The sequence below is a fragment of the Trifolium pratense genome, linkage group LG5 (assembly GCF_020283565.1).
Source record: "Trifolium pratense cultivar HEN17-A07 linkage group LG5, ARS_RC_1.1, whole genome shotgun sequence".
Classification (NCBI taxonomy): domain Eukaryota; kingdom Viridiplantae; phylum Streptophyta; class Magnoliopsida; order Fabales; family Fabaceae; genus Trifolium; species Trifolium pratense.
Window position 1 is genome coordinate 378,250 of NC_060063.1, and position 15,459 is coordinate 393,708.

General features: G+C 31.7%; 2 protein-coding genes and 1 pseudogene across 2 annotated transcripts; 1 reads left to right on the top strand and 2 right to left on the bottom strand.

Annotated features, from left to right (window-relative positions):
* Nucleotides 1–5,330: 5,330 nt before the first annotated feature.
* On the top strand, nt 5,331–7,037 carry LOC123884293 (annotated as a pseudogene).
* A 45-nt stretch (nt 7,038–7,082) lies between these two features.
* On the bottom strand, nt 7,083–7,990 carry LOC123884295. Its single transcript, XM_045933369.1, has 2 exons — nt 7,228–7,990; nt 7,083–7,180 (listed from the first exon to the last, which is right to left on the bottom strand). Exons 1-2 carry the CDS (start codon nt 7,988–7,990, stop codon nt 7,083–7,085), a joined length of 861 nt encoding a protein of 286 aa, XP_045789325.1.
* Nucleotides 7,991–11,285: 3,295 nt separating this feature from the next.
* On the bottom strand, nt 11,286–14,853 carry LOC123885369 (multiprotein-bridging factor 1c). Its single transcript, XM_045934644.1, has 2 exons — nt 14,421–14,853; nt 11,286–11,583 (listed from the first exon to the last, which is right to left on the bottom strand). Exons 1-2 carry the CDS (start codon nt 14,785–14,787, stop codon nt 11,513–11,515), a joined length of 438 nt encoding a protein of 145 aa, XP_045790600.1. The 5' UTR covers nt 14,788–14,853; the 3' UTR covers nt 11,286–11,512.
* Between the last annotated feature and the right edge of the window lie 606 nt (nt 14,854–15,459).

The window sequence follows — 15,459 nt, forward strand, 5'->3', positions numbered from 1 at the left end:
CTAAAAATATTTGAAGGATAAAATTATAAAAATAATATTAAATGTCAAAATATTTAATATTACAATCTACTTTTTTAATCTTTGCAATTTTTTTAAATGAGTCTTATTTTTAGAGAGAGAACTACTATAATTTTATTTAATTAAAGATGCTACAACTACTTCATAATCAATTATTTTTAAATTTAAATTCATATAGACATGATTAAAATGCCAATTTAAATGTACTAATTTAACTTTAAAAAAAAAAGAAAAAGAAGACATTATTACAACACAACTAAACAGAAAAATGTATCAGCTTATCAGAAATTATTTACACCCAAACTGGTCTGGTAATTGTTGTTGATACATAATAATATTATACGTGATACGATACCGATACGATATTACACCGATACGGGGATACGGGAAAATTTTCAAAATTCTCGATACGATACGGCCGCGATACGTTACTTAAAAATTAAATTTAAAATTAAATATATATAAATGCACAATATACAAACATAATTAAAATCAATAATGATAAAAAATTAACATTCAAATTACTCAAATTGAGCAAACAAGTAACAATTACATATCTTAAGTTAAGTACTATCCAAAAAGGGGAGTGAGATGGGTAACTTAACTGGTTAATTAGTTGAACTAAGAGTTGAGGAGTTGGAGATCCAGGGTTCAAGTCTTGACATGGAAAATAACTAACATAACAATATAATATACTAATAATTTACTTATAAAAAAGAAACATAATACCCAAAGATATAGTTGGTAACATCATACTCTAACATTCAATACTTAAGAGAAAACATAAATTGTATCAGTCTCCTTTCTTACATTTTCATCATAGAACATTAATTGTCCGATACTTTTCCGATACGTGTATCAGAGAAGTATCCGACACGTATCAGTTATATTTTTTTTTAAAAAAATAATATTAATTTCCGATACGTGTATCAGAGAGTATCAGACGAGTACGTATCAGACACGATACTTCGCCATTTTTGAAATACTGGGGCTTCACGGCTTTTTTGTGCCACATTTGCCAAATTATTTTTTCGCTTTATTATTTTATCAACGCTGTTAAAAAAAAAAAAATTCACAAAACGTTGGCAACAGGAATCGAACCAACAACATGCTGGTAGAACATTAAAGCATCAACCGCTACACCATATGAACTAGTTGTGGTTATATTTGGGTCATGTAATATTTATATAATTACCGTTAACATATTAAATTAATCATCTTCAACCTTCACCCGGGTCGCTCCGACCCGGTTTCAGACCCACGGCACCAGCCTCGATTGCTCGATTGCAGTAAACGCAGAAGCTCCAAATTATAACTTCAATTAGATTTTGAATCTCTAGAATCGATTTTGGATGAAAAATCTTTTTTTGGTTACACTTGTTTTGGAATTATCCAACATCATAGGAATGGGTTTAAATCGCTTTTGAGCATCAAAGTCGTGTTTGGGGAAAAAGCGTAGATGTAGAACAGAGATAGTAATTTCCAGATTATTTTTTTTTAAGAAGAAATTTCCAGAAAATTTAATGTTAAGGTTGTTGTTCAACTAAAATGGAGGATTTGAGTAGTGAATGATGAACACATGAAGAACAGAGATAATGAGGGAATTTGGACTTTAAAAAAACAAATTAAGAGTTAGATATTAGTTATATAATTTAAATCTAAATAAAATAAGTTTTAATTATTACAATAATTTTAACTAAAAGAAAGACTGATGTACAAAAAGTAAAACTTTCATTAAAATGACTCATCATAGACCTTCATTACACTCTAATTATGATGTGGAATCAGCTAGGATTCTATTGGGCAGTTGACCCAACTTCACCAAAGAAATGAGTTTTGTGACTTCACCCTAAAAGCTCCCGTTTGTTATAGGCATTCACACATGTCAGGAAATTGGTGTAGCCACGGGTCGATTTGACTGGGGAAGGTCCCCATTGGTCACAAAAAATCAATTCAAAAGGTTTAGTGTAGAAATATTAGAAGTTGTAGATGGTGACTAGTGAACTTTTACTATACAGCACATACACCAATCTTGATCCAGAGTATTGAGAAGGCAAGGAGGGACTCATAGGTTTAGATGGATTCATGTGCACAGGATATGTTGCTATATACCCAGGTTGAGTCCACACATTGGACTGGTTTGCTCCATAACTACCATAGGTTGAAGGTGCACCACCAGTAGCTATTATTAGTTTATTACCATAGGGATCTTGTGTTATCCAATTTAGCCGGGTGAAAATGTATGAACTTTCCATTGTTTACATAAATATTTGAGTGCCAGCAAGTGTGTATGCTCATTTGATTTTAGCTTAATTTTGCTATCACTGATGTGTTTGATGTTGTGGATATGATCAAGGTCATGTTTCTTTTTGAGTTTAACTACTTGGTCAAATTTAACCTACCTTATGAGATAGTGATCTTTTGTGTCCCCCCTTTTGAGCCTTAAATTTTGAAATTTTTTTGTTTTATAAACCCTAAAACCGAAAGAAAAGAAAAACAACTACTCTCTGCCAATTATTTAAATGAAAATCACTTATTTAAATGAAAAAGTAATTAGAATAGAATAAGAGAGGTGATTTTGGATCAAAATTGATCATAAATCACCCCTCTCAGCCAATTATTTTGTCATCATCCTTGATTTGGTTCATCTACTTATATTAATTTGATGTATCTACTCTATATTAAATAATATGTTTTTATTGAAATTAGAATTTTATTTTAAGATTGTTATTCAATTTATTTCTCATCATTTTAGGGTCTAAAATTAACTTTTGGTAGAAGCTTCGTAGAGATTGATATTGAGTTGAACTTGAAGGTGGCAACATGAATTATCTTAAATGAAATGACTTCGACAATACTCGTCTCTATTTTATGATGGTTGATCAAGTCATTGACCACCTTTGTCAATTGAAGGACTATATATATTGTCCATGATTAACTAATCAATGTTTCATTTGTTCTCATCAAACCTATAGTCGGTAAATAATACTATTACCCAGACAAAAAAAAAAAGAAAAAAGATTCAACTACTAAGTCATGATCCATAATTTTCAATGATCTATGGACCATTTTCCAATGTTTCTTGATCAAATCCTTATGAGAGAGCTTGAAACAATGTGTGAGCGTCCTCATCTTGGAAAGCTTTGGTAAGATAAAACTTTAAGTAGATTACGAATATCTTCATTGATGTTAATTGTAGTAGTAAATCTTCAAAGCATGTAACAAAATTTAATGTGAGTTTTAACATAATAACGTCAAATACGTTCTTGTGTAGCTTGTGATGCAAGTTTTTTCATCATAATTCTTCAACTATGATCCTCATATTTTTTCCTTCGATCTTCAATACTCATTGTGATGGAAAGACTATTAACTATAAAACTCACTTTATTGTTTGAACCTTCCAATGAAACCTCTTATGATTCCAACAACATCATTTAAAATTTTTCATGAAGCTTGTAATGCTATTGTTGTGATTATCTAATTCTACACCAATTTTTTCATTGTTTGAGTACATAAAATGCACTTATTAATGTGAGTGGCTTCTAGCTTGTCTAATTTTGTGCAAATATCAATACATCACTGTTAATAAAACTTAACATTTATTTCATAAGTTTTGTTAAACGTACATCAAAACGGTTTTGGCCTCAACAATTATAATTGAGCAAGGGATCGAACCCAGACTTTATGCATACTATTCAAACTCACTCACCACTAGACTAAACTTAGTTGTTTTCTCTTGAACATTTTTTGTATCAACCGTGTCCATAAGCATTTATGCAAAAATAAAATAAAATCATAATGATTATAATAAACATTTCACACAAAGAAGTCATGGATGCCAAATAATAATAAAGAGAGGTGGATGACGAGACATTGTTATTCTAAGAGGTCTGAAATTAATTTTTACTAGTAAGAAATTGACATTGAGTTGGACTTAATGGCAAAAAAGCTTTATAACCTTGTTTGCTAAAAATGGAAGAGAATGATACAAAATGGAAGAGAATGATACAAAACATGAATTGGAAAATGAATGTATTTGCAATTGTTAAAAGTTATGTGGTAACAATTGAAAATTAATTATATTTTAATAATATTATAAATCACATTTTAATAGACCAATATACTTAAGACACTTAGGATGGGCTACCTGACCCAATCTTATAGAATGGTTAGCCAAGTTCCCACCTACCTTTTATTGTTCCGTCTTTCAACCGATCAAATACATATACACTATGTTTTAAAACCCGGACCGGTGATCGACCCGGTCGAGGCACTGAGTCACTGGTCTGACCAGTGGGTCACTGGTCAGACCGCACGACTATTGACCCGGCTTATATAAAAAATTTAAAATATTAACTTAAATTTCATAACAATAAAATTTAATGAAAAAAATTCCCTTCAAACTTTTTTTAATAAAATTTCATATATTTAAAAGAAAAAGCATAAAAGCGTTTCATTTTATCGTTATTTATATTTTGATTCACATGTCCAACCATATAATATTATAATTTAGTCAATAAAATTATTATTATATCATAATTTTTAATTAGAACAACATTATTTAATATATTACATTAAAATAAAATAATGAATTAAATTAAATAATAAGAAAAAAATTATTAATGTATTTATTAATATATGCCATGATGTTTTTTTTAAGGAATGTCATGGTTGTTTATAACTAGTGTAATAGTATTAAATATATTTCAGTAATAATGGATATCACATAAATGCAAGTGGCCTAGTGGTGATTGTGATGTTAAAGTATAGAAAGGACTTGTGTTCGATTCCTATATCCAACATAATAGGATTTTTTTGAAATAATTCATTTCCTCTCCAAAGCGGTCTGGTTCGCGCGCGGGTTTATCCGGTTCCTGGTTCAACCATCGACCCGGCCGGTTCACAGCGGTTTTTGTCGGTTTAAAAGCAGAACCGGTTCTGCATGCTAACCGAGCCGGCCACCCCACCGGTTCCTGGCCCGACCGGTCCGACCGGCCGGTCCGGGCCGGTTTTTTACCATCATTCTAAATTAGAATTAAAAATACAATGGAAAAAAGAACAATTATTAATATTAAATTGAAAACTTAAAAGTCCCAAATCGTATTGCAAAAACGCTCGTTGCAAATGTGAGAATTTTTATGGAATAGAGGGATTGAGTGGTTAATTAAGACCTGTTAGTGAAAAATGGATTACATTTAGTCATTAATATAGTACCAGCAATCAAATCATTGAGCTGAAGTGGTTAATGAGCTTCACAAAAAAGGACAGATTTTGGGAGAACTTGGGTTCGATTTCTGGGTAGAACAATTTTTTTGCCAGACTTTACTTACCTCGCGACCGATCTCTGTACTACGGGGGTCCCTTTTCCCTAGGAACTAAATGGTTATAAAAAAAAAAAAAAATAGTAAAATCATGCATTAAAATGATTTTCAATTATATATATAAACTCTCAATCCGACGTTGAATTTTGTAAAATTTGTATTCAATATAATAATATTTGAAACTTGTACAGGATGGAAGACCGGGTAAAATTTGCATGGTCATTTTGAACTCACCCAATCTGGTCATTGTTTTAAGGAAAATGTTATGTAAATACATTTATTTGACAAAAATACAATAAATATACTTTTTTTATTTTTTAATATTTCTTACATACCTCATTTTACGTACTTTTAAGTGGAAAGAGAATTGTGTTAATTTTATGTCTCAAGTGAATAACACTTTAACTCGGTGACTCTCTTTCTAAGTAGAAACCTAATGCAGAAGCCTCTTCAAGTCACTTTATTTCATTCAGAAAAAAAAAGAAAAAGAAAAAACTTTTCACTTCCAAAAATGGATGATGACAACAAAATCATCATAGAATCTAGACAAGAACTGATGGTTTCACCAACATCCGGTCAAAACCAAACTCTAAGAACTGCTTATTTCCTCACTCCTCCTTGCATTAAAGATTCTCATTTTCTTCCAACCCATTTCACCATTCCCTCTCAAACCACCACAAATTTACCCTTAGAAGTTAGGTACAATGGATGGAGAAATCCACATGAAGAATGGATCAAATGGGTCAAAAAATTACAACCAAAGTTTGAATCTTTATGGTTAAAAACAGGAATATACCATGCAATCAAAGCTTCTGAATATGAAATCAAAAGGGATGATGAGTTGATTCTTGAACTTGCTAATAGATGGTGTTCAAAGACCAACACATTTGTTTTCCCTTGGGGTGAAACAACATTAACATTGGAAAACACAAAGGTTTGTTTTGGTTTTTCTGTTTTAGGTTGTTCTGTTTCTACCTCTATTATGAACAGTGAACAAAAAGAAGCAGAAGAAGAGTTATTTGAAGCTAGAAGAATGTTTAACAGTTCTAGAGCTAAAAAAGTGAATCAATTTGCATGGATGAAGCATTTTATGAATAGTGAAAGCAAAGTGGAACATGAAGCTTTTTTGGTTTATTGGTTGTCAAGGTTTGTGTTTCGTGCTGATTCTTATGATACTATTTTGAAAAATGTTTTTTCATTGCAATAAATTTAGCTTATGGAACTAAAATAGCTCGTGCACCTGCAATTTTAGCTAGTGTTTATAGAGATTTAAGTTTGCTTAATAGCATTATTAAAAATAATGCTACAATAACTATGAAGAGTTTAAGAGTAACTATTTGGGCATCTTTTCAATTGGTTCAAGTTTGGGCTTTAGAGAGGTTTCTAGGATTAAGGCATGGTTTACCAAATGTGGCTAGATGGGGTGGAGAAAAAATGATGAAAAATAAAAATTTGAAAAAGGACTTGGATTGTGCAGGGTTTAGAGATGAATTTTTGTGGAAACCTTATGAGAATTCACCGTGTAAAGATATGTGGAAATGTGATAATCCTTGTTTATATGAAGAGTTATCGTCGTTTTCTCGGTGTTTGATGGTATGTGATGAGTTGGTTGGTATGGGATGTAAAGAGAAGTACTTTCCACAAAAATTCTCATAAGGTTTCCACAAAAATTCATCTCTAAACCTTGCACAATCCAAGTCCTTTTTCAAATTTTTATTTTTCATCATTTTTTCTCCACCCCATCTAGCCACATTTGGTAAACCATGCCTTAATCCTAGAAACCTCATTAAGGCCCAAACTTGAACCAATTGAAAAGGTGCCCAAATAGTTACTCTTAAACTCTTCATAGTTATTGTAGCATTATTTTTAATAATGCTATTAAGCAAACTTAAATCTCTATAAACACTAGCTAAAACTGCAGGTGCAAGAGCTATTCTAGTTCCATAAGTTAAATTTATTGCAATTGGAAAAACACTTTTCAAAATAGTATCATAAGAATCAGCAGGAAACACAAACCTTGACAACCAATAAACCAAAAAAGCTTCATGTTCCACTTTGCTTTCACTATTCATAAAATGTTTCATCCATGCAAATTGATTCACTTTTTTAGCTCTAGAACTGTTAAACATTCTTCTAACTTCAAATAACTCTTCTTCTGCTTCTTTTTGTTCACTGTTCATAATAGGGGTAGAAACAGAACATCCTAAAACAAAAAAACCAAAACAAACCTTTGTGTCTTCCAATGTTAATGTTGTTTCACCCCAAGGGAAAACAAATGTGTTGGTCTTTGAACACCATCTATTAGCAAGTTCAAGAATCAACTCATCATCCCTTTTGATTTCATATTCTGAAGCTTTGATTGCATGATATATTCCTGTTTTTAACCATAAAGATTCAAACTTTGGTTGTAATTTTTTGACCCATTTGATCCATTCTTCATGTGAATTTCTCCATCCATTGTACCTAACTTCTAAGGGTAAATTTGTGGTGGTTTGAGAGGGAATGGTGAAATGGGTTGGAAGAAAATGAGAATCTTTAATGCAAGGAGGAGTGAGGAAATAGACAGTTCTTAAAGTTTGGTTTTGACCGGATGTTGGTGAAACCATCAGTTCTTGTCTAGATTCTATGATGGTTTTGTTGTCATCATCCATTTTTGGAAGTGAAAAGTTTTTTCTTTTTCTTTTTTTTTCTGAATGAAATAAAGTGACTTGAAGAGGCTTCTGTATTAAGTTTCTACTTAGAAAGAGAGTCACCGAGTTAAAGTGTTATTCACTTGAGACATAAAATCAATACAATTCTCTTTTCACTTACAAGTACGTAAAATGAGGTATGTACGAAATATTAAAAAATAAAAAAAGTATATTTATTGTATTTTTGTCAAATAAATGTATTTACATAACATTTTCCTTAAAACAATGACCAGATTGGGTGAGTTCAAAATGACCATGCAAATTTTACCCGGTCTTCCATCCTGTACAAGTTTCAAATATTATTATATTGAATACAAATTTTACAAAATTCAACGTCGGATTGAGAGTTTATATATATAATTGAAAATCATTTTAATGCATGATTTTACTATTTTTTTTTTTTGTTTATAACCATTTAGTTCCTAGGGAAAAGGGACCCCAGTAGTACAGAAATCGGTCACGAAGTAAGTAAAGCCTGGCCAAAAAATTGTTCTACCCAGAAATCGAACCCAGGTTCTCCCAAAATCTGTCCTTTTTTGTGAAGCTCATTAACCACTTCAGCTCAATGATTTGATTGATGGTACTATATTAATGACTAAATGTAATCCATTTTTCACTAACAGGTCTTAATTAACCACTCAATCCCTCTATTCCATAAAAATTCTCACATTTGCAACAAGCGTTTTTGCAATACGATTTGGGACTTTTAAGTTTTCAATTTAATATTAATAATTGTTCTTTTTTCCATTGTATTTTTAATTCTAATTTAGAATGATGGTAAAAAACCGGCCCGGACCGGCCGGTCGGACCGGTCGGGCCGGGAACCAGTGGGGTGGCCGGCTCGGTTAGCATGCAGAACCGGTTCTGCTTTTAAACCGACAAAAACCGCTGTGAACCAGCCGGGTCGATGGTTGAACCGGGAACTGGATAAATCCACGTGCGAACCGGACCGCTTTGGAGAGGAAATGAATTATATCAAAAAAATCCTATTATGTTGGAAATAGGAATCAAACACAAGTCCTTTCTATACTTTAACATCACAATCACCACTAGACCACTTGCATTTATGTGATATCCATTATACTGAAATATATTTAATACTATTACACTAGTTATAAACATGACATTCCTTAAAAAAAACACCATGGCATATATTAATAAATACATTAATAATTTTTTTCTTATTATTTAATTTAATTCATTGTTTTATTTTAATGTAATATATTAAAAAATGTTGTTCTAATTAAAAATTATGATATAATAATAATTTTATTGACTAAATTATAATATTATATGGTTGGATATGTGAATCAAAATATAAATAACGATAAAATGAGACGCTTTATGCTTTTTCTTTTAAATATATGAAATTTTATTAAAAAAAGTTTGAAGGGAATTTTTTTTCATTAAATTTTATTGTTATGAAATTTAAGTTAATATTTTAAATTTTTTATATAAGCCGGGTCAATAGTCGTGCGGTCTGACCAGTGACCCACTGGTCAGACCAGTGAACCAGTAACCCAGTGCCTCGACCGGGTCGATCACCGGTCCAGGTTTTAAAACATAGTGTATATGTATTTGATCGGTTGAAAGACAGAACAATAAAAGATATATAGGTGGGAACTTGGCTACCCATTCTATAAGATTGGGTCGGGTAGCCCATCCTAAGTGTCTTAAGTATATTGGTCTATTAAAATGTGATTTATAATATTATTAAAATATAATTAATTTTCAATTGTTACCACATAACTTTTAACAATTGCAAATACATTTATTTTCCAATTCATGTTTTGTATCATTCTCTTCCATTTTTAGCGAACAATGCCACTTTCAATTTCCATTTCAACTTAGTGACATTGTTTGAAATTTTTTTGACAAAAAGCTTCGGTTTATATTCACCGAAGCGAAATATTAGACCATTTCGTTAACTGCGAACCGAACATTAGCATTTTCGGTACACAGAAACCGAACGTCAGCTTGTTCGGTACTTGCGAACCGAAATGTCCTAAATTTCGGTACGTTGTTATCGAAAATTTCATTGGGTCGCTGTAATTAGGCCATTTTCGGCAGAAGTTTACCGAAATAATTGTTTCGGTCCCTGCGAACCGAAATGTCCCAGATTTCGGTAAGTGGTTACCGGAGTTTATCAGCATGTCAAATTCCTTCGGTTCGTATAAATCGCAGTACCCCCAAGGACAAAAACGAAAATTCAAGAGGTAGAAAAAAAATGAGAGGGGTCGAGAGAGAAATGATCCCAAAACAATAGAAGTGTTGGCTTAGTCCCATTTCAATTCGTTTGTTTTTCTGTGGAAAGGTGTATCGTACCAGAATATTTCGTAATGTTGGCATAACTTATGTATATTCATTAATAAAATTTTCTACTGGCCTTTCAAATAAAAGTTGGACTTTGCTTACGGTAGCAACGAGAATAATCTTAAATGGCTTCAACAATACTCGTCTTGATGGCTGATCAAATCATTGACCGTCATTGACCACCTTCTTCAATCGAAGGACTAATTATGAGATGCATTTTTTAAAACTTTTTGGAGCAATCAAAAAGTTGATCGGATGTCAAGCAACAAATTGTTAATGTGAAATTTAGCCTTTTGGATGCATCTAGCTTTTAGAAATTGCATCGATAGACCATAGTGGCTTAGCCGAACGAGAATAGGCTGTTTGAAAGGTAACTTGATCTAGATGTGGAGTCTAGTTTGCACTTTATGGTAGGTACAACTTTTTACCCTTTAAATGAGAGGAGGTGGTAAAGACCTTAGGGAGCTCGACACATCTAGTTTCGGTCTTGCTTGCTAACGGGCGACAAAAGGATGTTGGCCTTCCCATTTGAAGTGGAGAAGGGGACACCACATAGATGGATCATTAATGTGACAGGTCGATGGCGTACATCAATGTCATGGTACATCAATGTCATGGTATATAAGCCGTTGGACTGATACTGAGTGTCCTTTATAGACAGGCTGAATAAATTAAATAGAAGAGGAACCAACTTCGCTTCCGGACAAATCTAGAACAATAAGCATTAAGTTTTCATGTCAATCAAATCCCAAATTGCACTCATTGTTGACATGCTATATTGCATATGATCAGGGCCGACCAAGGCCCAGCATATTGCATATGATATGATAGCTCTTCACATAAACCATTTATTTGAGACCCCGGACCAGATTAAATTAACGGTGAAGTTTTTTTTTTGAGATTTGAAGCCTAAAATGATAGCCGCAATTGCAATGCTCTTGCATTGATCACCACAAACAATGTTATAATCACAATTGCAGAAGACAATTAAAAAAATAAAAAACACATTCCAACCCTAATTAATTAGCCAACATAAAAAAAACACTAATAGATCGCAATCTCACAACATTATATACTCAATTACATTCATCATCAGAACAAACATGAAACAACACACCCACACCATAACCCCATAACATTTCAATATCGCATAAAAAAACCCTCAAAACATCATTTTCCAATTTTACCCCTAAGCTTAACCCCAAGAACTCTCTCCATTTTCCCCAAAACAACCTGATTAGGAGCAGCTTTACCATTTTCATATTCCAGAACAACCTGAACCCTTTCATTAATCAATTTGGCGCAGTAAACTACTCTCTCCATCCTAAAATATAAGGGAAAATTGGTCAACCAAAGTTGATGTATCTAGTCCAAATTTTTAACCAAATACATCAATATTCTTTGACCAATTTTCCTTTATATTTTGGGACAGAGTAGTAAGAAGGAAAATATTCTGATAATTAATAGTGTGCGACAATTTCTCTTGCAATTAATACAAGAAAGAAAAAGAAGAAAAAAAAAATGTCTAAATTAGGAATATATGAAAAGCTCATCACTCTTTCTTTCTATTTGGTTTGGAATTTCCATTTTCTGATTCTTCTCTCAGAAATAGCAGCACCGCAAGAAAAACGGTTGCTTTTGTATTATCAAGATTGGTTGATTGTTGAGAATAATATGCCTAAATATCTTCTGAAGATCTTAGATTTAAATATTATTTAGATTTATATTTAAAATATGATAATATTAGGTTTTATGATTTATATTTCTATTTAAAATATTTAAGATTTGTTTAGAATTTATTATAGGATTAGTTTTGTTTTAAAAATATATGATTTGTTTTTATGTAGCTCTATATATAGAGCCATAAGCATAATGAATAAAATAAGAACTTTAGTATTCTTCATATAACCCTATATTTGAGGAGAGTTTTCTCCCTAAATTTATATCTCACCAAATCCCGCAATACAAAAACACAAAAACCATATCATTGATAACTCTGTATTCATTTTAATACAAATTCTCTGCAACTTAGGGCAATAAATCTACCATGGATAATGATCATAATCGTGTCCACACTAGAAGCCACTGGAATACATATCTAAGGTACGTTACGTTACTATCATTCATTCTATTGTGTTTCTTTCAATGTTTTTACCTGTTTCTGATCTGTTAATTTTGAAAATTTATGATAGCTTTTGTGTTGCTGCACTAATGATGATGAGTCTCATTCTTATCGTGTCAAATGTTAACAAACAAAAATTTGAAGAAAGGAACCATGGTGTCACCCAATCAGAAGCTACATTACTTTATCTGATCCGTATGGTTAGTTTATATTTCCACTTTGGTATTTTACTAGGACCTGGATTCTCTAAATCCAATTTTATCGTGTCTAGTTGTACACAATAAAACGTGGGATGTCCTGGGTTCGAATCCGCGCCCCTATATATAATAATGTCTCTGCATAGCTAACAACTGAGATAGTCTAACCGGACATGTCCGAGTATTATAAAATTCATGATATTTAACTTTCATTTTCTAATTGATTCATTGAAATTTTAGGGGAAGTTAAAAGCTCAAAAAGCTTTAGAGGCTGAAATTGCTCACAGAAAGCGAGACGACCATAATGTACTTCTCATTTGGAATCATTTGTTTGGAAAAGAAACGAGTTTTGGTATGTTGCTTCAAAATAATTGCAAGAAAAATGCTGTTGATGAAACTAATTGCCTGAAAATGCTCGTAAGAAAAATATTCATTCAATTGCTTCTTTTTATATTATACATGATGATGATGACTTGTATAAATCCTTATTTAACACTTGCATTTTATGCAGAAAAAAACCTACGAACATCATTGTGGTGTCTTGTCAACCTATGGATTGAAGTATATCAGAACTTTTGGCAACATTTGCAGTGGTGGCTTTTCTAGGGAGCAGATGATTGAAGCAGTTTCTTACGCTTGTCCTCTTAAAAACTAAGTATTTTACATTTTCTCCACGAGAATGTAAAAAATTATTTTTCATAAATAGGATGTGTTTCTATTTTATGAATATGTTATATCCTTCTTGTTGATGTTTTACATTGGATTCAAAGGACATAATAATGGCAATAGGATTTATTTTATTTATTAGCATTTATCAACCATTATACTTCATTGTCTAATTTATAACTTAAAAGCTCTAATCTATGTTACATCTCTTTGTTGGATGTCTTTCGGTTAACTTTTAGCAACGGAGAGTCATTATTGTCAAACGACTCGAATTTCTAATACAACTTGTATAGCACAATGGTTTAAGAAAATGAAAGATTAACTACATTTGCAACTTTGATAAATCGATTGTACCTTGTACTGGTATTGATCATTCCAGTGCTGCGTCTAGCTCACTGCTTCCTCTCATTAGTTCAATGTTGTTCCTGCCAGATAACACAATTCAAGTCTCAAAGAGGAATATGGTTTTAATTGTAATAGACTCGTGATAAATGAACCGATAAATGAACCTAGACTAACTTGCAAAACAATCATATTCTGAGAAAAGCTTATAGCTTATATAAAAACAATTTGACTTTCATTTATTTTTGAAATAAAAATAGTTTATACATAAGCACTTGTATGATAAAGGTTTACAGTATAAGCTTTTATAAATCAAGTTGTTTATCCAAACAGGTACCTAATTGTGCTTTCAAATCGACCTAGAACGTTGTAAAAGTTTCACTCAACTCTATAGTTTCTAATAAAGATTATTAAACATCAAGCCTCAGTGAAATTTTCTTGACAGTATTTTCAAATAAATCATAAAAAATTGTAATTGTGCTTAACTGCTTATTCTTCAGCATGAATGAAAACGAAATCAATAACAGAAAACACTGAAATCTAATCATGTTTTCCAATCACAATCACAATCACAATCAATAACAGAAAACACTGAAAACAAAAATTACAATCACAATCACAACATTATATACTCAATTACATTCATCATCAATCTAACAACACACACACACACCATAACTTCATTTTCCAATTTTACCCCTAAGCTTAACCCCAAGAACTCTCTCCATTTTCCCCAAAACAACCTGATTAGGAACAGCTTTACCATTTTCATATTCCTGAACAACCTGAACCCTTTCATTAATCAATTTCGCCAACTCAGCTTGACTCATCTTCTTATCCAAACGCGCTTTCTGAATCGTGTGTCTCACTTCCCCACCAACTCGTTCCAACGCAGCCGGTTCAGCCGCTTCATCTAATTTTCTCGCATAAACAACCGGACCAGCGGTTTTTTTATTCGAACCGGCGTCGAATTTTTTAACGGTTAAAACTTCGACGCCGGTTCGAAGTGCTTGGTTTACTGCTTTTGGATTACGAAGGTCTTGTGCTTTGGGTTTTGATTTGTGGAGAACAACTGGTTCCCAATCTTGTGCTATGGCTCCTGTTGTTCGTGTTGGCATTGTTGTTGAAAATGAGATTGAAATGAGAAATGAAATTTGAGAATGAGATGAAATGAAAATTTGGTGAATGGTGTTGTTGTTTATATTGGGTGGTGAATGTGTCTGGAAAGTTCTATTTTGAGATAATGTTGAATTGATTCTTTTGGGTTTCGGGGTTTCTCGGGAATGTTCTAGTAAACGGTAGAAGCTATTTATTGCGTGGAGAACAAGTTGAAACAAAAAATACTACGTGGAGAACAAGCGGAAACAAAAATGTCTTTACCACATCATTTTTTAATTAATTTTTTTTTGTTTTCCTCTTATAAAAATACATGTTTTTATCTTTAAAAAAAATAACTAGTTTAAAAACTTGTGCGAAAATTAGTTTAAAGACTCGTACGAATTGTTATTGACTTTTATTTGATATATAAGTTTGTCATTATATTAAGGTAAAAAAATTATTTAGAATTAAATATTTAAAAAATTGTTATATAATATTGTTAATATATATAAGTGAAATTATTGTGTTTTTTTCTTGTAAATTTATTTATTTAATTTTTTATGTTTTTAGTGAGAAATAATGGTCCCGTGTATATTTTTAATAAAATATTATAAATTTTATTAGGAATATTTAGGATAATTTAGTAAGTTTCATACTAATTTACTTTATTATTATTACTATTTATTATTATT